Source organism: Ranitomeya variabilis, chromosome 1 (assembly GCF_051348905.1).
Source record: "Ranitomeya variabilis isolate aRanVar5 chromosome 1, aRanVar5.hap1, whole genome shotgun sequence".
Classification (NCBI taxonomy): domain Eukaryota; kingdom Metazoa; phylum Chordata; class Amphibia; order Anura; family Dendrobatidae; genus Ranitomeya; species Ranitomeya variabilis.
The window spans coordinates 724372599-724400196 of record NC_135232.1 but is presented as its reverse complement, the minus strand read 5'-3'; the positions used below and the strand labels follow the sequence as shown (position 1 = coordinate 724400196).

The following is a 27598-nucleotide window of genomic DNA, read 5'->3' as shown; positions in this document are numbered from 1 at the left end:
CCACGCAAGATCTCACCCCGTGGGGTCAAAATGATCACAAGAACAGTGAGCAAAAATCCCAGAACCACACGGGAGAACCTAGTGAATGACCTGCATAGAGCTGGGACCACCGTAACAAAAGCTACCATCAGTAACACACTACGAGGCCAGGGACTCAGATCCTGCAGTGCCAGACGTGTCCCCCTGCCTAAGCCAGTACATGTCCGGGCCCATCTGAAGTTTGCTAGAGAGCATTTGGATTATCCAGAAGAGTACTGAGAGAATGCCATATTATCTGATGAAACCAAAGTAAAACTGTTTGGTAGACACAAAATTAGTCGTGTTTGGAGGAGACAGAACGCTGAGTTGCATCCAAAGAACACCATGCCTACTGTGAAGCATGGGTGTGGCAACATCATGATTTGGGGCTGTTTCTCTGCAAAGGGACCAGGACGACTGATCCGTGTACATGAAAGAATGAATGGGGTCATGTATCGTGAGATTTTGAGTGCAAACCTCCTTCCATCAGCAAGAGCATTGAAGATGAAACGTGGACAGGTCTTTCAGCATGATAATGATCCCAAGCACACCACCAGGGCAATGAAGGAGTGGCTTCGTAAGAGGCATATGAAGATCTTGAAGTGGCCTAGCGAGTCTCCAGATCTCAACCCCATAGAATACCTTTGGAGGGAGTTGAAAGTCCGTGTTGCCCAGCGACAGGCCCAAAACATCACTGCTCTAGAGGAGATCTGCATGGAGGAATGGGCCAACATACCACCAACAGTGTGTGCCAACCTTGTGAAGAGTTACAGAAAACGTTTGACCTCTGTCATTGCCAACAAAGGATATATAACAAAATATTAAACTTTGTTAATGACCAAATACTTATTTTCCAACATAATTTGCAAAATAAATCTTGCCAAATCAGACAAGGTGATTTTCTGGATTTGTTTTCTCATTTTGACTCTCATAGTTGTGGTCTACCTATGATGTCAATTACAGGCCTCTCTCATCTTTTTAAGTGGGAGAACTTGCACAATTGGTGGCTGACTAAATACTATTTTTCCCCACTGTATATGCCACATTACCTTACTTTCACAGGAGTTCTTCCGCTCCATCTGAACAATCTGAGCTACAACGAAAGGGGATGCTAAACACATTTATCCCTTTTATATGTCTAAGAAGACAAACTTACGCAGAAGATGTGCAGCAGGACGGCTCCTTTCTGACGTTCTTTAATGGTGAAAAGATCATCTGGAAACTCGTTAATTGCTGCAAAGCAAAAAAAAAATTAAATAAAATTACTGATCTGCTGGATAATAACAATAAAGTAAAATAAGTAAAAGAGGATGAAAGTTAAAAAACAACCACAAAAAAACAACAACTTTTTACAGAAGATACAATGTGCAACAAGAAAAAGAAAGTTTAACTATTTTCAGCCTTCAGAGCTGAAATCGTCCAGCATTCCCTTGCTTTTGCCTCTGGTAAGTGTCAATTTTACACCAGAAGTCTTCTACTAGAAAGAGAATGAACTGCCCCTTGCATTACAGGAGTTCATATAAACTGGGAGGTCGACAAACTATCCAATAACAGACAGTAGTGAAGTTCTGAAGAATAATACATCATGTATGATACAGTTTACTGAGCTGATGATAACTAAGCGTTGCTTGCATGATTCTGCCTGCCAAACTATGTATCTAAGCAAATCATATGTGATACAGTCACAGAACAATGCAGCACTACAATCCCCATCAGGTATTGATTGATAATTGGAATAAATACTTTTCATTCCACATTCCCGCAGGTGCAGCGAACATAGTGCAGGAGTCATCTCTGCAGGAGGCAGAGACAAGCCAAGAATTGCCATATTATACGTGTCAGATCTAAAAGGCTGCTGATAGGTAACAAGCTGGAGGGACAGAGCCTCATTACTACAGGAGGCAGCTGCAGAATGACAGATCACAGCAGGAACAACAGAGATTGCAGCTCCTGAGGGACAAGAAATATCCCAACATTACCCGAATCCACACAACCTGCAGACTTTATATATTATGTATAGCCTCAAATATACTGTACCCCAAGTGTCAAGGTCATTATCCTGTACCCCAAGTGTCAGTGTCATTATCCTGTACCCCAAATGTCAGTGTCATTATCCTGTACCCCAAGTGTCAGGGTCATTATCCTGTACCCCAAGTGTCAGTGTCATTATCCTGTACCCCAAATGTCAGTGTCATTATCCTGTACCCCAAGTGTCAGGGTCATTATCCTGTACCCCAAGTGTCAGTGTCATTATCCTGTACCCCAAGTGTCAGTGTCATTATCCTGTACCCCAAGTGTCAGTGTCATTATCCTGTACCCCAAATGTCAGTGTCATTATCCTGTACCCCAAGTGTCAGGGTCATTATCCTGTACCCCAAGTGTCAGTGTCATTATCCTGTACCCCAAGTGTCAGTGTCATTATCCTGTACCCCAAATGTCAGTGTCATTATCCTGTACCCCAAGTGTCAGTGTCATTATCCTGTACCCCAACTGTCAGCGTCATTATCCTGTACCCCAACTGTCAGCGTCATGATCCTAAACCCCAAGTGTCAGTGTCATTATCCTGTACCCCAACTGTCAGCCTCATGATCCTGTACCACAAGTGTCAGCATCCTTATCCTGTACCCCAAGTGTCAGTGACATTATCCTGTACCCCAAGTGTCAGCAGCATTATCCTGTACCCCAACTGTCAGCGACATTATCCTGTACCCCAACTGTCAGCGACATTATCCTGTACCCAAAGTGTCAGCAGCATTATCCTGTACCCCCAGTGTCAGTGTCATTATCCTGTACCCCAAGTGTCAGCGTCATTATCCTGTACCCCAAGTGTCAGCGTCATTATCCTGTACCCCAAGTGTCAGCGTCATTATCCTGTACCCCAAGTGTCAGCGTCATTATCCTGTACCCCAAATGTCAGCGTCATTATCCTGTACCCCAAATGTCAGCGTCATTATCCTGTACCCCAAGTGTCAGCGTCATTATCCTGTACCCCAAATGTCAGCGTCATTATCCTGTACCCCAACTGTCAGCGTCATTATCCTGTACCCCAAGTGTCAGCGTCATTATTCTGTACCCCAAATGTCAGCGTCATTATCCTGTACCCCAAATGTCAGCGTCATTATCCTGTACCCCCAGTGTCAGTATCATTCTCCTATACTTCAACTGTCAGTTTAATTGACGATTATATATTGAAACAAATATTCAGTTTCTGTTATTTTCCCTCTGGATTTGTTCCCAGGTATTGGGGGAGCTGCATCTTACGTAATACTCGTCTTTATGTCTGCCCATTAATGTGTCAATTTCTACAAGTAACAACCCATTTGTGTCAGCAGACACGGCACTATGGCATAATGGAATTTCTTCTCTTTAGTGATGTGACAGTGGCACAGATCCCCCTATGCAGCTCTCTACATCTAAGTCATTTGTCAGCACAGCGTGGACGCCACACAAGACATGGCCGCTGCTCACACTCTCTGATTTCCTGCACCTGCCCTAGATTTTATCTGACAATGTTAGAGTATAAAAGTTTCCTAATAAGCAGCAGATCTAACAGGAAGCCTCATCTCCTGAGCCAAAATATAGAAGACTAAAGTGAAACAGCAGTACAGTGCTCACAGAGAAAGATTCTCATAAGGCAAATATAGCACAGAATTGCAATTTATAAAATTCCCTAACGTTATAATTAAAGGTTACAACCAACTATTACTTCATTATTTTGCACTGATCTTGAGTTACCGCCTATATTATATTCCAGAGCTGCACTCACTATTCTGCTGGTGCAGTCACTGTGTACATACATTACATTACTTATCCTGTACTGATCAGGAGTTACATCCTGTATTATATACTGCAGAGCTGCTCTCACTGGGCACCAGGGCCGGACTGGCCATCGGGCACTTCTGGCAAATGCCAGAAGGGCCGGTGCCAGTAGTGGGCCGCTCGATCCGCCTCCCCCCGCCCCCGCCGTCGCATTCAACTATACCGGCGTATAGACGCCGGTACAGTTGAATGCAATGATGGAGGAGAGAGCATCTACAGACGCTCCCTCTCCCATCATTCCCCGCTCTGCCTCTGACACTGCGGGTGCGCGATGACGTCATATCATCGCGCACCTGCTGTGTCCCGGGCAGACTGCAGCTGCTGAGACAGAAGCAGGAACCAGGAAGCAACATGTTAGGGCATGCTAGGCTATGAGTTGAACTAGATGGACTTAAAGTCTTCCTTCAACTTTAATAACTATGTAACGCGGGGCACGAGGAGAGGTGAGGAGAGTGTATTATACTATATGGAGGACTGTGGGGCACATTATAATATATGGAGGACTATGGGGTGTATTTTAAAATGCTGCATATTCAGATTGTTCTTGCTGGAACAAAAATCATTGTTCTCAGCAGCACATCGCGGGTGTAAACTGTAGATGTGCTGCTGATAACATGATACTGTATGGTGATCTGTTAGTGATCGTTCTGTCCCATCATTCTGTCTTAGACGGTGGAAAGAGGCCGGGAAACAAGCGTTGAACAACTTCCGTATTGTCGATCAAACTCATTTAGCGGCCTGCACTCAGCGCACGTAAATCAACAGAAATGCTTTTGTGTGATGTGCAATATGTTAGCATTTGGGGCCCCATTTTAAACTTTACCTAGGGCCCCACTTTGCCTAAAACCGGCCCTGCCTACAAGTGTACAAAGATATTATACAGTCACCATGTGACAAGTAGGCCTGCGTAACTTCAAATGCCAGGGCTGAATTTTATTCCCAGTCCGGCCCTGCTGGGCACATACATTACTAATCCTGTACTGATCCCGAGTTACCTCCTAAATTATACCCCAGAGCTGCACTCACTATTCTGCTGGTGCAGTCACTGTGTACATATATTACATTACTGATCCTGAGTTACATCCTGTACTATACTCCAGAGCTGCACTCACTATTCTGCTGGTGCAGTCACTCTGTACATATATTACATTACTGATCCTGTACTGATCCTGAGTTACATCCTGTATTATATACTGCAGAGCTGCTCTCACTGGGCACATACATTACATTACTAATCCTGTACTGATCCCGAGTTACCTCCTATATTATATCCCAGAGCTGCACTCACTATTCTGCTGGTGCAGTCACTGTGTACATACATTACTGATCCTGAGTTATCTCCTGTATTATACTCCAGAGCTGCACTCACTATTCTGCTGGTGCAGTCACTGTGTACATACATTACATTACTGACCCTGAGTTACATCCTGTATTATACTCCAGAGCTGCACTCACTATTCTGCTGGTGCAGTCACTGTGTACATACATTACTGATCCTGTACTGATCCTGAGTAACATCATGTATTATATACTGCAGAGCTGCACTCACTATCACTATTCAGCTGCTGCAGTCATACATAATATTACTTATCCTGAACTGATCCCACGTTGATACTGAAGATACAAATCATTCATGCAGATTTACAAGTTTCTCATTTTCCCCCCAGTTTATGATCTAATAACTTTCTCAGAAATCTCTTTCATATTTCATAGAGGTCTCAGGAATTAAAGTCTTCAAGTAATTTCAGACTTTTTGTGTTTAGTTCCACTTCACAAACATTTACTATACATGCAATATATAAAATAGTATGCAAAACTATTACGTAGGTGTAGAAAATTGCTGCAGAGAAAGCTTTCAAACATAGAAAAATTCATTGTTTATTTTTATCATGTTATCCACGTAATTCACTTATACACGGGTAATGGGAATAATAAATCCTAGAACAGAAGCGTGCTAATGGTCCCTGTACAGACTAGACAATCTCTAGCCACATTACTAACAAACACCTTCTTGGACCTGGCTCCCTAAAAGGCCATTGAAGGGTTTCTCGTACCTCCTGAGGAACCAGAGGGCAGGCCGCTTTGCACAGCTAACCAGGATAGGGAAAGTGTCCAGAGGGATACAAGGACCGAGGGTGAGAAAATGTAAAGCACGTGAACAAAGGGGAACAAGAATACTCTCCCATCAACCTAACTGAGGAGAAAGGAAAGGTGCAGAGACGGAAGACAACAAAAACAAAGCAGAAACACAAACAATTTTTGCCTAGCAGGGAAAATCCCTTCACTGAAGGGTTGGAACTGCTTAGGACAATATAATCCCCTTAGAAGTATAGCCAGCAAGGAAATGTAGTGAAGGGAGAATAAAGGTCCAACCCTTTGACACGACAACCAAAACAGGACAATGGGAAACCCCTGAAGAGGAGCAAACCCAGAAAGGAAAAATAAAGGCAATAGAAACCATCAGCAGAAGGACGGGGAAGAAAGGGCAGTAGCTCAGCAGACAGGAGAGCAGACCATAAAGCAAGAGGTCACCGGATCAAATACCCAAACTGAGGCATGGCGTATCAATTAACAAAATACAAGTTGAATGAAAAAAAGAGAAATCTAAATCCTATCAGTATCTGTTGACTGCCCATTGCCTTCAAAACAGCATCAGTTCTTTTAGGTACACTTGTGTGCAATTTTTGAAGGAACTCGGCCAAGGAAACTTAGTGCAGCAGATGTGACACTTCTCATGTTACTTCTCATCGAAATCAAAAGATGTCCAGCAGTGCCATCAACTCAGAGGTGGCAGTGATCAGTGGGACCAGCTACACTGATCTACTGCTTAGAGAAGTCTGGCTAAAAGTCATCTTCATGGAAGAATTGTGGGGAAAAACAAGACCTTCCACATGGAAGCAAGAGCTGGCAGCTCAACTATGCATGTAAATCTAGCAAAATGGGGTTCAGAAAATGGCTTCAGGAGCTCTATGCTGATGAGTCATAATGTAGAATATTTGGATGTAACAGAAGCAGTTTGTTCCCCAGAGGCTGGAGAGCCGCACAATAATGAGGGTCTGCAGGAGTAGTGAGGCACGGTGGATGGTCCTGCAGGTTTGAGGTGACCTTTGAGCAAACGAAGTTGGGAGATTTAGTCCTGATTAATGATCTCCCCAATGCTGAGAAATCCAGGCAGATACTTCCTACTCCTCAGGAGGCGTCTGGCTCCAAATTTATTCAGCAGCCAAACAATGACCCTTAATATGCAGCCAATGTAGGAGTACTGAGGGTGATGATCCGGCCCCACAGAGCCCTCATCTCACATCATCCCGTCTGTCTGGGATCACATGAAGAGACAGAAGGACCCGCACAAGCCTCATACACAGAAGATCTGGGGTCAGGTCTCCACGATATTTGCAGGAAATTCCCTGCAGAGTTTGTTCAAAATCAGCAAAGGATGTGTGCGCATAACGTCATTTTCAGGTGCATTTTACCTGCAACCGGCCTCTAAAAGCACTGAAAAAAAAACCTCTTTCAAGCCACCACTTTCTTTCACAAGAAATAAAGAGACAAAGCTTTGCCACAAAAATAACCCAAGAGACGTCAAAGAGGGACACTTCAAGAATAACACTGCTGACATTTTCCTGAAGTGTCTTCTGCTTCAAAAATGATGACAGGATGCCTGTGTCTAGAAGAAGTGTAAGTGTTTCTAGAAGAAGTGATGGAGGCGACGGGCGGTCACCAGATACTGATGATGGAGGTGAAGGGTGGTCACCAGATACTGATGATGGAGGTGAAGGGCGGTCACCAGATACTGATGATGGAGGTGACGGGCGGTCACCAGATACTGATGATGGAGGTGTCGGGCAGTCACCAGATACTGATGATGGAGGCGACGGGAGGTCACCAGATACGGATGATGGGGACAACTGGCAGTCACCAGATACGGATGATGGAGACGACTGGCGGTCACCAGATACAGATGATGGAGGCAACTGGCGGTCACCAGATATCGATGATGGAGACGACTGGCGGTCACCAGATACGGATGATGGAGACTACTGGCGGTCACCAGATATGGATGATGGAGACGACTGGCGGTCACCAGATATGGATGACGGAGACGACTGGCGGTCACCAGATACGGATGATGGAGGCGACTGGCAGTCACCAGATATGGATGATGGAGGCGACTGGCAGTCACCAGATACGGATGATGGAGACTACTGGAGGTCACCAGATATGGATGATGGAGGCGACTAGCAGTCACCAGATATGGATGATGGAGATGACTGGAGGTCACCAGATACGGATGATGGAGGCGACTGGCGGTCACCAGATATGGATGATGGAGGCGACTGGCGGTCACCAGATATGGATGACGGAGAGGACTGGCGGTCACCAGATATGGATGATGGAGATGACTGGAGGTCACCAGATACGGATGATGGAGGCGACTGGCAGTCACCAGATATGGATGTTGGAGGCGACTGGCAGTCACCAGATATGGATGATGGAGCTGACTGGAGGTCACCAGATACGGATGATGGAGGCAACTGGCGGTCACCAGATACTGATGGGATTTCTTTTTTGTTAATTAACAAAATGCAAAGTGAATTGCTTAAAAAAAAATTAACACTTCTTTGTATGACAGCATCATGCTCTGCAGCATTTTTCCACTCCTGCCTGTATATAACTTGGTGTATATAATACATCAAACTCAATCATCAGAAAATGAAAAGTTCTGCAACTTTCTAATACAAATTGCATTTCAATTCTTCTTTTAATATCTCTTGGAGTCAGTGAATAGACAGAGTCTGCAAACCTGCTGATACCTCATACTTCACAAAGCTGAGGAGTTATTACAATAGCAGACAATACTCTATGAACTAAGGGTATGTGCAGACGTTGCAGATTTTGCTGCGAATCCGTAGCGGATTTGACGCTGCGGATCTGCAGCAGTTCCCTGAATTTACAGTACCATGTAAACCTATGGAAAACAAAATACGCAGTGCACATGCTGCAGAAAAAAATGCGTGGAAACACAGCGTTGTTTATTCCGCAGCATGTCAATTCTTTGTGCGGATTCCGCTGCGGTTTATACCTGCTCCATAATAGGAATCCGCAGGTGTAAAACCGCAGGTGAAATCCGCACAAAATCCGCAAAAAAATTGCGGTAAATCTGTGGTAATTCACCAAAATCAGTCCGGAAAAATCCGCAGAGTAAACCGCAGCGTGTGCACGTGGACTAAGTCTACCATCATCAGGAATCAGTTTCCGGAGATTGGTACAATGTATCAGTGTGGAGTCCAGGGTCTTGTTGTTTGTACAGATGTCAACGAGAATGTTTCCATTCAATAACAGCAAGGAGAGATCTGGAAAGTAGTGGAAAATACAAAATCTATTAGAAAGTTGCAGTTTCTTTGTTCTAAAGAAATCAACAAGGAACTTTTTTTTAAGGAAAAGAAAACAATAGATTTTGTGGTGATATTTTATTTACTTTTCACCGACTGCCTTATAATCAAGAATGTCTAAATCTTCTGCCTATGAAGTCCCATTGATGCTGGATTAAAGACGTTTTGCTGTAATTGTACAGGATTATTGGATGTTTCTCCGGGGTTACGTTCACCACAGGTTGCTTTGATGTTTCAGATAAAATCTAAGATGTCCCACCTAAGATTCTGTCATTGCTCTGTTCCCTGCACCTGCCTCATTCATTTGGATGACATTTATTATTAGTTCCGCAGGGTGCTACACTGTATCAATATTTAAAAAATACTACAATGAAATGTAAACACAAAAAAGTAATTAAAGGGGCAGCCTAGCAGCAGCAAGTCTCCAAGGAAGAGCGGTGCTGAGGGAGAGCAGTAATTAGGGGGATGGATGTGGTTCATGATCAAAGCTCCTCATTCTGGAACATACGAGACATCACAGACCGGCAGCTGCAGCAAGTACAGGAGGAACCTGCCCCCCTTCATCCTCCCAATATCCATCCACCTATTTTTTTCCTTGGATATTTGGGCCGTTCGGATTTATTATTAGACATCATTTTCATCGTCTACTGTAGAAAGCGACATCAAATAGAGAATGATGGCAAACTCCAATGCAGACTCTTCACAAACACAATGGCTCTCATCATTCCCAGAATTCAGTCGCCGTCGCTTCATGGTGAGGGGGCCAGACAATCCTGCCTGTAATCCTTAAGGAGGAATTCTGGACTATCACTCCTATGATTTATCAGCCTCAGCTGCTCCTTTTTCTATATTCTGTGTATATCTCACAAATGTATCACTCCCATCATCCTTGTCCCCAGGCCTCAAAGTCTAATCTCCATATCTAACACACTTTTTTGGAAGTGCATTGAACAGCAAGGTGGATTGCTGCTGAGGGGAAAGAGAAAAAAAAAATTCTTTAAATCTTCAGCTTAGGGTACTGTCACACAGTGGCACTTTGGTCGCTACGACGGTACGATCCGTGACGTTCCAGCGATATCCATACGATATCGCTGTGTCTGACACACAGCAGCGATCAGGGACCCTGCGGAGAATCGTACGTCGTAGCAGATCGTTTGAAACTTTCTTTCGTCGCTGGATCTCCCGCTGTCATCGCTGGATCGTTGTGTGTGACAGCGATCCAGCGATGCGTTCGCTTGTAACCAGGGTAAACATCGGGTTACTAAGCGCAGGGCCACGCTTAGTAACCCGATGTTTACCGTGGTTACCAGCGTAAAAGTAAAAAAAAAAAACCGTACATACTTACATTCCGGTGTCCTTCAGGTCCCTTGCCGTCTGCTTCCCGCTCTGACTGACTGCCGGCCGGAGCAGAGCACAGCGGTGACGTCACCGCTGTGATCTGCTTTCACTTTACGGCGGCACTCAGTCAGAGCGGGAAGCAGACGGCAAGGGACCTGAAGGACACCGGAATGTGAGTATGTACGTTTTTTTTTTACTTTTACGCTGGTAACCACGGTAAACATCGGGTTACTATGCGCGGCCCTGCGCTTAGTAACCCGATGTTTACCCTGGTTACTCGGGACCTCGGCATCGTTGGTCGCTGGAGAGCGGTCTGTGTGACAGCTCTCCAGCGACCACACAACGACTTTCCAACGGTCACGGCCAGGTCGTATCGCTGGTCGTGATCGTTGGAAAGTTGCAGAGTGTGACAGTACCCTTAGCGAGTGTGACCTGAGCGTAAGTGTGACCTGAGCGTAAGTGTGAACGGCGGTAAGTGTGACTTGTGATTCAGGGAGTTTCCAAGGGAGGAATTACTGTCTGTTTTTTATTAATACTTTGTATTTATTTTTATTTAACGCTTCTGTGTGGTGCAATCCCCATTAGGAAATGTGCTCCACTATTGTTAATGCCATCCAGTGCACATCTTGCCACATGTATGCAATCCTTGATCAGCCGGTCGAGGGTGCATACTGCTGTGCGAGATGTGAGCACGTTGAGCATTTGGAAGCCCAGATTCTGGATCTAAATGTGCAGCTGGCAACACTGAGATCCATTGACAATATGGAGAGGAGTCTTCTGCTCACTGAGCAGACGTTCAATGGGATAGATGAGGGGGGGATGGTAGGATGGAGCTGCAGGACAGTGAAGCAGCAAGCTGGGTGACATTCAGAAAGAGGGGTAGAGGGAAGAGTGCCAGGGAGGCTAGTCCTGATCTGGCACACCCCAATAAGTTTGCTAAGTTGGCAGATGAGGGGGGTGCCAGTACAGGGGTAGCACTGCTGCAGCCAGGCATGTCCTCTGAAAGCCAGAGGAGTGACTGCTCCAGTAAGGAGGGAAATAGGAGAGCAGGGCAGGCCAGACAGGTGCTGGTAGTGGGGGACTCAATTATTAGGGGAACAGATAGGGCAATCTGTCACAAAGACAGGGATCGTCGAATGGTGTGCTGCCTACCTGGCGCTCGAGTCTGACACATCGCTGATCGGGTGGACAGATTACTGGGAGGGGCTGGTGAGGACCCAGCGGTCATGGTGCACATTGGCATAAATGACAAAGTGTTTAAACTAGGGTTTGGGGGGGAGGGTATTCAATTTATAAGAGGGGAAGATAGTGCAGATATAGACCTGGGCACAAATAAGGAAGTTGGGGGTGGCGGTGGCATGGGGGGTGGGGTTAGATCAATTAATAATTTAAGAAAGAATAGAGGTGCAGAGAGATACATAAAATGTATGTATACTAATGCCAGAAGCCTCGCCAACAAAATGGACAAATTAGAATTAATGTTGTTGGAGCATAATTATGACATGGTGGGGATATCTGAAACATGGCTGGATGAGAGCCATGACTGGGCTGTTAACTCGCAGGGCTATAGCCTTTTCAGAAATGACCGAACAGATAAGCGAGGGGGTGGGGTGTGTCTGTATGTAAAATCGTCCTTAAAACCCATCCTGCGTGATAATATAGGTGAATCTAATGAAAATGTAGAGTCCCTGTGGGGGGAGATAAGGGGAGGGGGAAAAAATAATAAATTACTGATAGGGGTTTGTTATAAGTCTCCAAAAATAATGGATGCAATGGAAAATATCCTCATCAAGCAAATAGATGAAGCTGCGACTCAAGGAGAAGTCATTATTATGTGGGACTTCAACTACCCTGAAATAGATTGGGGAACAGAAACCTGCAGTTCCAGCAAAGGTAATCGGTTTTTGACAACTATGAGAGACAATTACCTTTTACAACTGGTTCAGGACCCAACAAGAAGGGGGGCACTGCTAGACCTAATATTAACCAACAGGCCAGACCGCATATCAAATATAAGGGTTGGGGGTCACTTGGGGAATAGTGATCACAAAATAATAAGTTTTCATGTATCCTTTAATAAGATGTGTAGTAGAGGGGTGACAAGGACACTAAACTTCAGGAGGGCAAATTTCCAACAGATGAGAGATGATCTTAGTGCAATTAACTGGGACGATATCCTGAGACATAAAAGTACACAAAGAAAATGGGAGATGTTTATTAGCATCCTGGATAGGACCTGTGCACAGTATATACCGTATGGGAATAAACATACTAGAAATAGGAGGAAACCAATATGGCTAAATAGAGCTGTAAGGGGCGCAATAAGTGACAAAAAGAAAGCATTTAGAGAATTAAAGGAAGCAGATAGTGATGAGGCATTAAATAAATACAGAAAGTTAAATAAATTCTGTAAAAAAGCAAATCAAGGCAGCAAAGATTGAGACAGAGAGACTCATTGCCAGAGAGAGTAAAAATAATCCCAAAATATTCTTTAACTATGTAAATAGTAAGAAACTAAATAATGATAGTGTTGGCCCCCTTAAAAATAGTCTGGGGAAAATGGTGGATGAGGATGAGGAAAAAGCCAATATGCTAAATGACTTTTTTTCATCAGTATTTACACAAGAAAATCCCATGGCAGACAATATGATAAGTGATAACAAAAATTCCCCATTAAGTGTCACCCGCTTAGCCCAGCAGGAAGTACATCCGCTTCTAAAAATCACTAATATTGACAAATCTCCGGGCCCGGATGGGATACACCCCCGAGTACTGCAGGAATTAAGTACAGTCATTGATAGACCATTATTTTTAATCTTTAAAGAGTCCATAATAACAGGGTCTGTACCACAGGACTGGCGTATAGCAAATGTGGTGCCAGTATTCAAAAAGGGGACAAAAACTGAACTCGGAAATTATAGGCCAGTAAGCTTAACCTCTACTGTGGGTAAAATCCTGGAGGGTTTTCTAAGGGATGCTATACTGGAGTATCTGAAGAGGAATAACCTCATGACCCAATATCAGCACGGGTTTACTAGGGACCGTTCCTGTCAGAATAATCTCATCAATTTCTATAAAGAGGTAAGTTATGGACTGGACCAAGGGAACCCAGTGGACGTAGTGTATATGGACTTTTCAAAAGCTTTTTATACGGTGCCACACAAAAGGTTGATACATAAAATGAGAATAATGAGGATAGGGGAAAATATGTGTAAGTGGGTTGAGAGCTGGCTCAGGGATAGGAAACAAAGGTTGGCTATTAATGGAGCACACTCGGACTGGGTCGCAGTTAACAGTGGGGTACTACAGGGGTCAGTATTGGGCCCTCTTCTTTTTAACATATTTATTAATGACCTTGTAGGGGGCATACAGAGTGGAATTTCAATATTTGCAGATGACACTAAACTCTGCAGGGTAATCAATACAGAGGAGGACAATTTTATATTACAGGATGATTTATGTAAACTAGAAGCTTTGGCTGAAAAATGGCAAATGAGCTTTAATGGGGATAAATGTAAGGTCATGCACTTAGGTAGAAGTAATAAGATGTATAACTATGTGCTTAATTCTAAAACTCTGGGCAAAACCGTCAATGAAAAAGACCTGGGTGTATGGGTGGATGACAAACTTATATTTAGTGGCCAGTGTCAGGCAGCTGCTACAAAAGCAAATAAAATAATGGGCTGCATTAAAAGAGGCATAGATGCTCATGAGGAGAACATAATTTTACCTCTATACAAGTCACTAGTTCGACCACACTTAGAATACTGTGTACAGTTCTGGTCTCCGGTGTATAAGAAAGACATAGCTGAACTAGAGCGGGTGCAGAGAAGAGCGACCAAGGTTATTAGAGGACTGGGGGGTCTGCAATACCAAGAGAGATTATTACACTTGGGGCTATTTAGTTTTGAAAAACAAAGGCTAAGGGGTGATCTTATTTTAATGTATAAATATATGAGGGGACAGTACAAAGACCTTTCTGATGATCTTTTTAATCATAGACCTGAGACAGGGACAAGGGGGCATCCTCTATGTCTGGAGGAAAGAAGGTTTAAGCATAATAACAGACGCGGATTCTTTACTGTAAGAGCAGTGAGACTATGGAACTCTCTGCCGCATGATGTTGTAATGAGTGATTCATTACTAAAATTTAAGAGGGGACTGGATACCTTTCTGGAAAAGTATAATGTTACAGGGTATATATACTAGATTCCTTGTTAGGGTGTTGATCCAGGGAACTAGTCTGATTGCCGTCTGTGGAGTCGTGAAGGAATTTTTTTCCCCAATGTGGAGCTTACTCTTTGCCACATGTTTTTTTTTTGCCTTTCTCTGGATCAACATGTTAGGGCATGTTAGGTTAGGCTATGGGTTGAACTAGATGGACTTAAAGTCTTCCTTCAACCTTAATAACTACCGTATATACTCGAGTATAAGCCGAGATTTTCAGCCCCTTTTTTGGGCTGAAAGTGACCCTCTCGGCTTATACTCGAGTCAGTGTCGGCGGGGGGTCAGCAGGTGAGGGGGAGCGGTGGCTGTGATATACTTACCTGCTCCTGGCGCTGTCCCTGCATGTCCCATGGTCTCCGGGCAGCGCTTCCTGTGTTCAGCGGTCATGTGGTACCGCTCATTAAAGTAATGAATATGCACGCATATTCATTATTATAATGAGCGGTTCGTGACTGCTGAACACAGGAAGATGCCGCCGGCTCCCGGAGACCATCTGACAGTGAGACGCTGCCAGGGGACCGCGCCTGGAGCAGGTGAGTATATCAGGGGAGGGGGAGCATTGCGCGATAGTCACCTTCCTCGTTCCATCGCTGCGTGCTGCTCTGTCTTCCGTCCTCTGGCTGTGACTGTACAGGTCAGAGGGCGCGATGACGCGATTAGTGTGCGCTCTGCCCTCTGCCTGAACAGTCAGTGCAGAGGATGGAAGACAGAGCAGCGCACAGCGATGGAACGTGGAAGGTAACTATTGCAAGTGCCGGGGGCCTGAGCGAAGAGAGGTGAGTATGTGACTTTTTTTATTTTAATCGCAGCAACAGCAAATGGGGCAAATGTATGGAGCATCTTATGGGGCATATATGAGGAGCATCTTATGGGGCATATATGAGGAGCATCTTATGGGGCATATATGAGGAGCATCTTATGGGGCATAATATGTGGAGCATCTTATGGGGCATATATGAGGAGCATCTTATGGGGCATAAAGTGTGGAGCATCTCATAGGGCCCCTAATGTGTGGAGCATCTTATGGGGCCACAATGTATGGAGCATCGTATGGGGCATAATGTGTGGAGCATCTCATGGGGCCCCTAATGTGTGGAGCATCTCATGGGGCCACAATGTATGGAGCATCGTATGGGGCATAATGTGTGGAGCATCTCATGGGGCCCCTAATGTGTGGAGCAACTCATGGGGCCACAATGTATGGGGCCATAATGTGTGGAGCATCGTATGGGGCCATAATATATGGAGCATCTCATGGGGCCATAATGTGTGGAGCATCTTATGGGGCCATAATGTGTGGAGCATCTTATGGGGCCATCAACCTTTATGCAGCATTGTATGGGGCAAATGTTTCTATGGAGCATCTTATGGGGCCATTATTAACCTTTGTGCAGCATTATATGGGGTATATTTTAATATGGAGCATCTTATGGGGCCATCATGAACTGTATGGAGCATTATATGGGGCTCCTGATTCAACATGGATATTCAAAAACACTTAACCTACTGATGTCTCAATTAATTTTACTTTTATTGGTATCTATTTTTATTTTTGACATTAACCGGTAGCTGCTGCATTTCCCACCCTAGGCTTATACTCGAGTCAATAAGTTTTCCCAGTTTTTTGTGGCAAAATTAGGGGGGTCGGCTTATACTCGGGTCGGCTTATACTCGAGTATATACGGTATGTTACTATGTAATGTAGCACTCCCAGAAGCTAACATTCTTATTTCTATTTCTCTGTGGAATATGATCTACTACTTACGGTACTTCCATTGTTCTTAGGTGCTCTATGAATCACTCCCATCATCCCTGACCCCAGAGGTTCATAATGCAAACTCTATATTTCATCCAATATATCACCCCCAGGATCCTTGTAGCCAAGACAATTCTTATTTCCCTATCACATGCAAACTATTCCCATCATTCTTGTTACTAGGTTCTTACAATGTAATCTCCATATCTTTCACACAATGTATCACTCCTATCATCCCTTTCATCAAGAACCCAGGGCTATTGGGTTATGATGCCCTTGCGCTTGGCTGTTAGAGTCACGGGGGGGGGGGGGGGTCACCCTACTGCGGTACAGTGGGGTGGTGTTCACCCTACTGCGGTACAGTGGGGTGGTGTTCACCCTACTGCGGTACAGTGGGGTGGTGTTCACCCTACTGCGGTACAGTGGGGTGGTGTACACTTTCCAGCCGTTGGTCGTGCCTATGCTTGGTGCATATTCTGGAAACCGCTCTTCGTGTGCACAAAATGTGTGCGGCTGCATTCGCCTGATGGAGGCCCTATAGTCCTCCACCGGGCCGTGACCAAATAAGACATCTGTTCTTCTGATTAGTATGACTATTTGGGGCTTTTGGTTGCAGTTTACCCACCCACATCATGCAGAGCAGGATCTCAGGAGTATTGTGGCAGAGACTCTACCAGTGAATCTAACATCGCCTCAGTACGAGCCACTGAACCGAGGGAGAATGATCATGCTCTCCATTCAACGGCCTCGGGTCCCAGCACATGTAAAATTCATGAAGGTCTCACCAGGGGAAAGTCTTAACTAAGGATTCAAGGTTGCAAACGTAGCACGGCAGACAGTGCCAAGGCGGCAGAGAAAGGTGAACTGCTCTGCACATGCCAGCAGCTCATTAAAGAAAGAAACCCTCCACCAAGCAGGAACATTCTCATCCTTCCCCCAGCCCCAAACACAAAACCCAATGGTGCTGGATACTGTGAGAAGGTTACAGTGTGACATGTAAAAGTTTGGGCACCCCTGGTCAAAATTAAGCAAGTTAAAGATGAAATGATCACTAAAAGGGCTGAACTTGAAGAACACATTTACTCTGTATTTTAGGCAAAAAAAAAAAAAAAAATATATATATATATATTACATGTTAAAAATTACAAATAGAAGAATGGGCAGATGCAAAAGTTTGAGCACCCTGCATGGTTGGTGTCTAGTAGCACCCCCTTTTGAAAGTGTCACAGCTTGTGGTAAACACTTTTTGTAGTCAGACAAGAGTCTTTAAATTCTTGTGTGAGGGATTTTCATCCATTCTTCCTTGGATAATTCCTCCAGTTCCGTGAGATTCCTGGGTCATGTTGCTTCCTCTGCTATTTGAGGTCTAGCCACAGATTTTCAATGATATCCAGATCAGGGGACTGTGAGGGCCATTGTAAAACCTTCAGCTTGCGCCTTTTGAGGTTGTCTATTGTGGATTCTGACGTGTGTTTAGGATCATTATCCAATTGTAGAAGCCATCCTCTTTTCACCTTCAGCTTTTTTACAGATGGTGTTTTTTTCAAGAAAAATGTCAATGAGTCCATTCTTCCCTCTACCAATGAAATGTTCCCACTGTCTGCAGCACAACCCCAATGCATGATTGATCCACCCCCAATGTTTAATGGTTGGCGAGATGTTCTTTTCTTGAAATTCTGTGCCCTTTTTTCTCAACACATACCTTTGATCATTGTGGCCACAGAGTTCTATTCTAACTTAATTGGTCCACAGGACTTGTTTCCAAAAGGCATCAGGCTTGTTTAGATGTTCTTTTGCATATGTCTGACCCTGAATTTTATGGCGAGGATGCAGGAGAGGTTTTCTTCTAATGACTCTTCCACGATGGCCATATTTGTGCAGGTGTCTCTGAAGAGTATAACAATGTACCACAACTCCGGAGTCTGCTAAATCTTTCTGAAGGTCTTTTGCTGTCATGCAGAGGTTCTGATTTGCTTCTCTAGCAATCCTAGGAGAAGCTCTAACCAAAATTTTGTTTGGTCTTCCAGACCTTATCTTGATTTCCACTATTCCTGCTAGCTGCCATTTCTTAATTACATTTCGAACAGAGGAAAGGGCAACTTGAAAACACTTTGATATCTTCTTATAGCATTCTGCTTTGTGGCCTCCACCATTTTTCATTTTCAGAGTGCTAGATAGCTGCTTAGAAGAACCCATGGATGCTGTTTTTTTGGCACAAGGTTAGAGGAGGCTGGGTTTTTATTAGCTGGGAAACCTGTCCTTTCCTAATGATGATCGTGAAGAAGCCATAACCCTAACAGGCGAATGAAGGTCTGAAACCTTGGTCAAAGTTATCTGAGCACGAATCTCCAAGGGTACCCAAATTTCTGCATTTTCCTTTTTGTAATTTTTAAAAAGAAAAAAAAATCAATATTTATATTCTTATTTTGCCTACAATACAAAGGAAATGTGTCACCTGTAACTTTAGGCATTTTAAAGATTATTTAATCTTCAAATTATTTAACTGTTCACAATAACAGTAATTTTTACCATTGATGCCGAAACTTTCTCTTGCCACTGTTGATACGAGATTGTACTGGAACACTGATTCTCATGCACCCCATTGTGTCTGGTGTATAAAGCTTCATTCAGATGTCACTTTTTCTCATACGGTTAGAACTCCTACCTATTGTAAGTCTATGGAGCCGTTCACATGTCCGTGTGTTTTCACAGTCCGAGTTCTTCACAGATTATAGATATGTCCGATTTTGATAAGGGTCATGGACTAAACTCACTAATGCAAGTTTATGGGTCTGTGAAAAAATTGGACACCCATTTATCTTGGGCTGTTTGATAGGAGAAGCTTGAGAAACTGCCTTCAGATATAGAAAATCAAACCCAAACCTTGATAAAACTTGGTTCATTTTTTGCATATGGAAAAAGTCACTGACGTCTTAATGAGCCCTAACATTCAACCCCCTTTTCCTACGTATATAACTTCTGGCTTCATTGTTCCCTGGTGTATAAACAAATCTGACCCTTCACGACCTGGTGTATAATGTTCAGCTCCATTGCCCCCTGTTTATATCATCCAGCCCCTCGCTCCATACGGCCCCTAGCCCCCTACTCCCCTGGTGTATAACCACCCCCCTTTCCCCATGCCATGTGCCCATAGTACCATGAGTCTGAATGGGCGGTGTTGCATTGCTCACTGATACCAGCGCAGTCCTGGTATCAGCACAAACACTGCGTCCCTGCTGGGAGTTTCATGGCCAAGCAGCTGAATGCAGCCATACATCACCAAGCCCAATGCCGAGTGTCGGATGGAGTGGTGTAAAGTCGCCACCACTGGACTCTGGAGGAGACCTGTTCTGTGCAGTGATGGCTCACAATTCTCTATCTGTGTCTGATGGAGGAGTCAGGGTATCAAAGTGCACAAAGCAAAATCCAAAAAGATATGGAAGGGGGAGTTTGGTGGAAGAACATGACCAGCCGCACAGAGCCTAAACCCCATCTTATAATGGAGATATTGAGCCTGGCTTCGCCATCATCAGCGTCTGACCCCACAAATGCTCTTCTGGGTGAAGGGGAAAAAATTTCCACAGACGCCTCTGAAATCTTGGAGAAACCCTTCCCAGATGAGCGGAGCTGCTATATCTGTTAAGGGGGCAACTCAATATTAATGTCTATGGATGTATAATAGGAGGACAGGAAAGATATTCAAACGTAAATATGGATAGATAAATAGAAGCTAGATAGTAGATACATAATAAGAAGATAGATAGAAGCTAGATAATACGATAGATAGATAGATAGATAGATAGATAATAAATTGATAGATAGATAATAGATAAGATAGATGATAGATACATAAGAAGATAGATAGAAGCTAGATGATAGACAGATAATAGATAAGAAGCTAAATAGATAGATAATAGATAGATACTGTGGATAATAGATAGATAATAGATAGATAAAAAGATAGATAATATATAGCTAGATATATATACAGTGCCTACAAGTAGTATTCAACCCCCTGCAGATTTAGCAGGTTTAATAAGATGCAAATAAGTTAGAGCCTTCAAACTTCAAAGAGCAGGATTTATTAACAGATGCATAAATCTTACAAACCAAAAAGTTTTGTTGCTCAGTTAAATTTTTATAAATTTTAAACATAAAAGTGTGGGTCAATTATTATTCAACCCCTAGGTTTAATATTTTGTGGAATAACCTTTGTTTGCAATTACAGCTAATAATCGTCTTTTATAAGACCTGATCAGGCCGGCACAGGTCTCTGGAGTTATCTTGGCCCACTCCTCCATGCAGATCTTCTCCAAGTTATCTAGGTTATTTGGGTGTCTCATGTGGACTTTAATCTTGAGCTCCTTCCACAAGTTTTCAATTGGGTTAAGGTCAGGAGACTGACTAGGCCACTGCAACACCTTGATTTTTTGCCTCTTGAACCAGGCTTTGGTTTTCTTGGCTGTGTGCTTTGGGTCGTTGTCTTGTTGGAAGATGAAATGACGACCCATCTTAAGATCCTTGATGGAGGAGCGGAGGTTCTTGGCCAAAATCTCCAGGTAGGCCGTGCTATCCATCTTCCCATGGATGCGGACCAGATGGCCAGGCCCCTTGGCTGAGAAACAGCCCCACAGCATGATGCTGCCACCACCATGCTTGACTGTAGGGATGGTATTCTTGGGGTCGTATGCAGTGCCATCCAGTCTCCAAACGTCATGTGTGTGGTTGGCACCAAAGATCTCGATCTTGGTCTCATCCGACCAGAGAACCTTGAACCAGTCAGTCTCAGAGTCCTCCAAGTGATCATGAGCAAACTGTAGACGAGCCTTGACATGACGCTTTGAAAGTAAAGGTACCTTACGGGCTCGTCTGGAACGGAGACCATTGCGGTGGAGTACGTTACTTATGGTATTGACTGAAACCAATGTCCCCACTGCCATGAGATCTTCCCGGAGCTCCTTCCTTGTTGTCCTTGGGTTAGCCTTGACTCTTCGGACAAGCCTGGCCTCGGCACGGGAGGAAACTTTCAAAGGCTGTCCAGGCCGTGGAAGGCTAACAGTAGTTCCATAAGCCTTCCACTTCCGGATGATGCTCCCAACAGTGGAGACAGGTAGGCCCAACTCCTTGGAAAGGGTTTTGTACCCCTTGCCAGCCTTGTGACCCTCCACGATCTTGTCTCTGATGGCCTTGGAATGCTCCTTTGTCTTTCCCATGTTGACCATGTATGAGTGCTGTTCACAAGTTTGGGGAGGGTCTTAAATAGTCAGAAAAGGCTGGAAAAAGAGATAATTAATCCAAACATGTGAAGCTCATTGTTCTTTGTGCCTGAACTACTTCTTAATACTTTAGGGGAACCAAACAGAATTCTGGTGGGTTGAGGGGTTGAATAATAAATGACCCTCTGAAAAGACTTTTCACAATTTAAAAAAAAAATAAACAAAGAAATAACATTCTTTTTTGCTGCAGTGCATTTCACACTTCCAGGCTGATCTACAGTCCAAATGTCACAATGCCAAGATAAGAAGATAAATAGATAGAAGCTAGATACTGTATATAATAGATAGATGATAGATAGATAATAGATAATGGATGGACAGATAGATGATAGATAGATAGATAGATAGATAGATAGATAGATAGATAGATAGATAGATAGATAGATAGATAGATAGACCTGCATCTTTATGGTCCAGACATGAGGAGATGGATGATGGAGATGGATGATGGATGGATCTATCAGTAGATCAGATTTCCATCATTGAGGCCACAGGCAGCTGTATACCGGTGCCATGCTCTCTATGGCAGCATCTTGTACGATTCAGGGGTAATTCATTATATTTATCACTATTTTCCACCCCATTAGAGGAAGATGAGAGTATTACGGAGCTTTCATGTCTTGCAAGGATAAACCGCACATATTTCCAACACATGAAATACATAGGAAATTATATAAATAGAGGAGACGCTGCCATATTTCACAGTCTGTAGCAGCCATAACATTAGTGGCCCTGATAGGCACCAGGGGGGTAATGGTACCGATCCTGCAATCCGAAAGTCGAGCAACAAAGGGATAAGTGAAATGTGGGCTATCATGTGGTTACTCTTAAATTTAGGATCTAAAGATTGGAGTATACTAGTGGGGACAAAGCAGCTAACCCAATAATGATCAGGTAAAGGGGAAGAAGAGAGCAGTTGCCAGTCTGAGTGACCGGGTGACTATGGCGGTAACTCCCTGTCCGTGTTTATGGTCAGATCTCCACCGCTGTTTGTACTGTTATACACTGTGTCCCTGATTCATCATACTAATATGGACTTTATTTGCATCTTATCAGGTATGGAATTTGTGCCTTCTTTTATGCTCAGCATTATGGCCGCAGTTTCCCTGCCTTACTAAAGCACGTGTCCAATTTTATTTTTGTTCAAGTAAGGACTAACCTGCAATATTTTAAATGATTATTCAACTTTTTGCACTAAAAAGGAGCAAAAAAGGGAGAAAAGAACAGTAAAAAGAGCATCTTTGATTTTCCACAAATTCAACAATCCTGTGTGCAACAGTGTGAAAAATTTGGCGCAAAAACAGCAACAAATACTACAAGATAGAAAAGAAAAGCCGCTTAAAATAAAAACACAAGCAGTGAACTTGGGTTTTGTATCTTGTCAAAGAACCTAATAAGACCCAGGAGTTGGCGACAGCGGCAGAGTCAATCTGAGATCCACATTATCAAGAGCCCTGCTTCAGACTTACAGCAGGAGTCTGTGCACGCCTTACAGAAGGACAGAGAGAGAGTAAGGAGCGCTGTGTTGAGCTTACCTGCCGGAGTGCAGGACCTGAAACATGTGACCTCCGGGGGAAGGGCAGGAGGCAGAGCCAGACGCCGAGTGGTGGCGGTGACCGGCGGAGCCGGAGAGTAGTCTGAACGTGCCGAAGTCAAGCCGGGAGGTCGATGAAGTACCAAAAAGGGGTGAGACGTAAGCGTGGTCGGGACATAGCAAAAGGTCGGGGAGTCGAAGGTAGCGGTGCAGTACAAACGGGGCAGACAGGAGGAAAGTTAGAGTACCAGAGTAAAGGTCAGAACCAGAAACAGATAATTAGCACAGTCACAAGGAAAAGCACAGAACGAGAAACAGACCGAGTCGTTCACAAGCAAGCAATCAGACTAAACAGTATGTAAGCATACTAGAGGGTCAGACACACAGCCAAGACCGATGTATCACTGACAAGGATCCCCAGGTGAAGGTGGGTAAATATAGCCCTCCCCAAACCAAACGGAGGCTATACAAATTAACCCCGAGAGGACAGTGAAGGAACCCTGTCCACAACCATGACACACATTCAATGATCCGAGATCCCTCTGCTCAGTATCTTATGCCGCCACTCCATAGTGAACAGATTGTTGGAGAAAATGTGCTGTTAAATGGAAGCACATCCACACCATGAGTGCTGGAGACCACCCAACCGGACCCCGGCCAAAACCAGCCATCTGAAGAAAGGCAAAGAACACAAGCTGCAGAAAAGGCATGCATAAGAAGCCAGCAGCTACTGAGATAGCAGGGATAATGAGATAGATAGATAGATAGATAGATAGATAGATAGATAGATAGATAGATAGATAGATAGATAGATAGATAGATACATATATACAGTGGGGGAAATAAGCATTTGATCCCTTGATTATTTTGTAAGTTTGCCCACTGACAAAGACATGAACAGTCTATAATTGTAGGGGTAGGTTAATTTTAACATTGAGAGATAGAATATCAAAAATAAAATCCAGAAAATCACATTGCATAAATTGTATACATTTATTTGCATTTTGCAGTGAGAAATAAGTATTTGTTCCCTTACCAACCACTAAAGGGAACCTGTCACCCCCAAAATGGGATTCTGGAATGTTGTAGATAAGCCCCCGATGTATCCTGAAAGATGAGAAAAAGAGGTCAGATTATACTCACATAGGGGCGGTCCGGCTGCAGTCCAGTCCGATGGGCGTCGCTGTCCGGTCCGGGGCCTCCCATCTTCATAGCATGACGTCCTCTTCTTGTCTTCACTCTGTGGCTCCGGCGCAGGCGTACTTTGCCCTGTTGAGGGCAGCACAAAGTACTGCAGTGCGCAGGCACCGGGAAAGGTCAGAGAGGCCCAACAGGGCAGACAAAGTACGCATGCGCCGGAGCTGCGGCGTGAAGACAAGAAGAGGACGTCATCGTAAGAAGATGGGAGGGCCCGGACCGCGACACCCATCGTATTGGGACCGCCCCTGGGTGAGTATAATCTAACCTCTTTTTCTCACCTTTCAGGATAAATCAGGGGCTTATTTACAGTATTACAGAATGCTGTAGATAAGCCACTGATGGGCTTATCTCACCTTCCATTTTGGGGGTGACAGCTTCCCTTTAAGCGTTCTGGCTCCTACAGACCAGTTAGATGCTTGTAATCAACTTCTTACCTGCATTAAAGACAGCTGTCTTACATAGTCACCTTTATAAAAGACTTCTGTCCACAGACTCAATTAATCAGTCAGACTCTAACCTCTATAACATGGGCAATACCAAAGAGCTTTATAAGGATGCCAGGGACAAGATCATAGATCTGCACAAAGCTGGAATGGGCTACAAAACCATAAGTAAGACGCTGGGTGAGAAAGAGACAAATGTTGGTGCAATAGTAAGAAAATGGAAGAAATACAAAATTACTGTCAATCGACATCGATCTGGGGCACCATGCAAAATCTCACCTCGTGGGATATCCTTGATCATGATGAGGGTGAGAGATCAGCCTAAAACTACACGGGGGAAACTTGTTAATGATCTCAAGGCAGCTGGGACCACAGTCACCAAGAAAACCATTGCTAACACATTACGTCGTAAAGGTTTAATATCCTGCAGTGCCCGCAAGGTCCTCCTGCTCAAGAAGGCACATGTGCAGGCCCGTCTGAAGTTTGCCAATGAACATCTGGATGTTTCTATGAGTGATTGGGAGAAGGGGCTGTGGTCAGATGAGACAAAAATTGAGGTCTTAAGCATGAACTCAACTCGCCGTGTTTGGAGGAAGAGAAAAGCTGCCCATGACCCTAAGAACACCGTCCCCACTGTCAAGCATGGAGGTGGAAACATTAAGTTTTGGGGTTATTTCTCTGCTAAGGGCACAGGACTACTTCAGTGCATCAGTGGTAGAATTTGGATGGAGCCATGTACAGTAAAATCCTGAGTGACAACCTCCTTCCCTCAGCCAGGACATTAAAAATGTGTCGTGGCTGGGTCTTCCAGCAAGACAATGACCCAAAACATATAGCCAAGGCGACAAAGGAGTGTCTCAAAAAGAAGCACATTAAGGTCATGGAGTGGCCTAGCCAGTCTCTAGACCTTAATCCCATAGAAAACTTATGGAGGGAGTTGAAGCTCCGAGTTGCCAAGTGAAAGCCTCAAAATCTTAATGATTTAGAGATGTTCTGCAAAGAGGAGTGGACCAAAAATCCTCCTGATGTGTGCAAACCTCATCATCAACTAAAAAAAATGTCTGACTGCTGTGCTTGCCAACAAGGATTTTGCCACTAAATATTAAGTCTTGTTTGCCAGATGGATCAAATACTTATTTATCACTGCAAAATGCAAATAAATTTATATAATTTATACAATGTGATTTTCAGGATTTTATTTTTGATATTCTATCTCTCAATGTTAAAATAAACCTACCCTTAAAATTATAGACTGTTCATGTCTTTGTCAGTGGGTAAACTTACAAAATCAGCAAGGAATCAAATACTTATTTCCCGATAGATAGATAGATAGATAGATAGATAGATAGATAGATAGATAGATAGATAGAGACAAAATATGGGAAGCAGCACTCCAAAAATTATATAAAGAATAAAGTGGACTTTATTAGGTCCACATGGCGTGGCGACGTTTCGGCTCTCAAGGCTTGATAAAGGCTCTTGAGAGCCGAAACGTCGCTACGCCATGTGGACCTAATAAAGTCCACTTTATTCGTTAAATAAAGTGTTTTCAGCACTTTGAATGTCTTGGTCCTTGGGCCGAACTTGGTCCATGAGTCTATGTGTTAGGCTCTCCATGCATGTGCTGTGACTGTGACACAGCCGCGACACATGCAACTACGGAGCCGGACAGCTGATCAGCCGACACGCTCCAGGTATCCGGGATCCTCTGCAGCTTATTCGGTAAGCACTATAGCTTGCCGAATAAACCTTGACCCGATCAAATTTGCTCATCTCTAATCATAAACGACCATTCACTGGGGGAAGGAGATTTGCAGATGTGCTGAGTTGATCACATTCAACTGTATTTTACAAATATACATATTAATACATTTAAGATGGATAGATACATGGATACACAGAAAGATACACAGATAGATAGATAACAGATAGATGATATATAATAGATAATAGTTAGATAAAGATAGATGATAAATAATAGATAGATAGATAGATAGATAGAGAAAAAAACCTGACCAGTACCTCCTAGGTGTGAACAAGTGCCAGCTGTGATAGCTGCATTATATAGAAAAAGAAAACACAGCAGCAGTCTATAGGAGCCAAAATATATGCAAACACTGAAAACATCAAATCTAAACTGTATTATTATTCAGTAAGATGAACTTAAAAAAAAAAATGAAGGTTCTTAGCGCATAGGTAATAAATAGGTAGATAATAGATATAGATGGAGAAATAGATATAGATTAGATAGATAATAGAAAAGATACATAGATTAGATAGATTGATCTGGGTGTGCTGTATAAGGTTTTCACGAACCCAGAGACTTGCAGTGTTGAGATAGATCTGAGTCACTGATACAAAACACTTGAATGTGTGAACAGACCAATGAACTATAATAACTGTGTTTTTTTCATAAAAACAGACATGCATAAAACACGGAAGTGAAACTCCAATGTCTGAATGAGGCCTTAACCTCTGAACACCTTTTTTTTGCAAACTTGCCACAAATTTGAAAAACACATAATTGTGATTTGCAGCTGAATTTTTGACTATTTTTTGCTCCAGCAAACATCTGTATTATAATCTCCTCCTCC

At 43.7% G+C, this 27598-nt stretch overlaps 1 protein-coding gene across 4 annotated transcripts in view; it reads right to left on the bottom strand.

The window, feature by feature from the left end:
- The window catches only part of SLC24A4 (solute carrier family 24 member 4), a 98527-nt gene that overhangs the window by 48763 nt on the left and 22166 nt on the right, over window positions 1–27598 (bottom strand). For all 4 annotated transcript variants that reach the window (XM_077268001.1, XM_077267992.1, XM_077267985.1 and 1 more), the window contains exon 3: window positions 1175–1251. In XM_077268001.1, the coding sequence (XP_077124116.1) occupies window positions 1175–1251 (77 nt within the window). The remainder of the gene's footprint in view (window positions 1–1174; window positions 1252–27598) is intronic.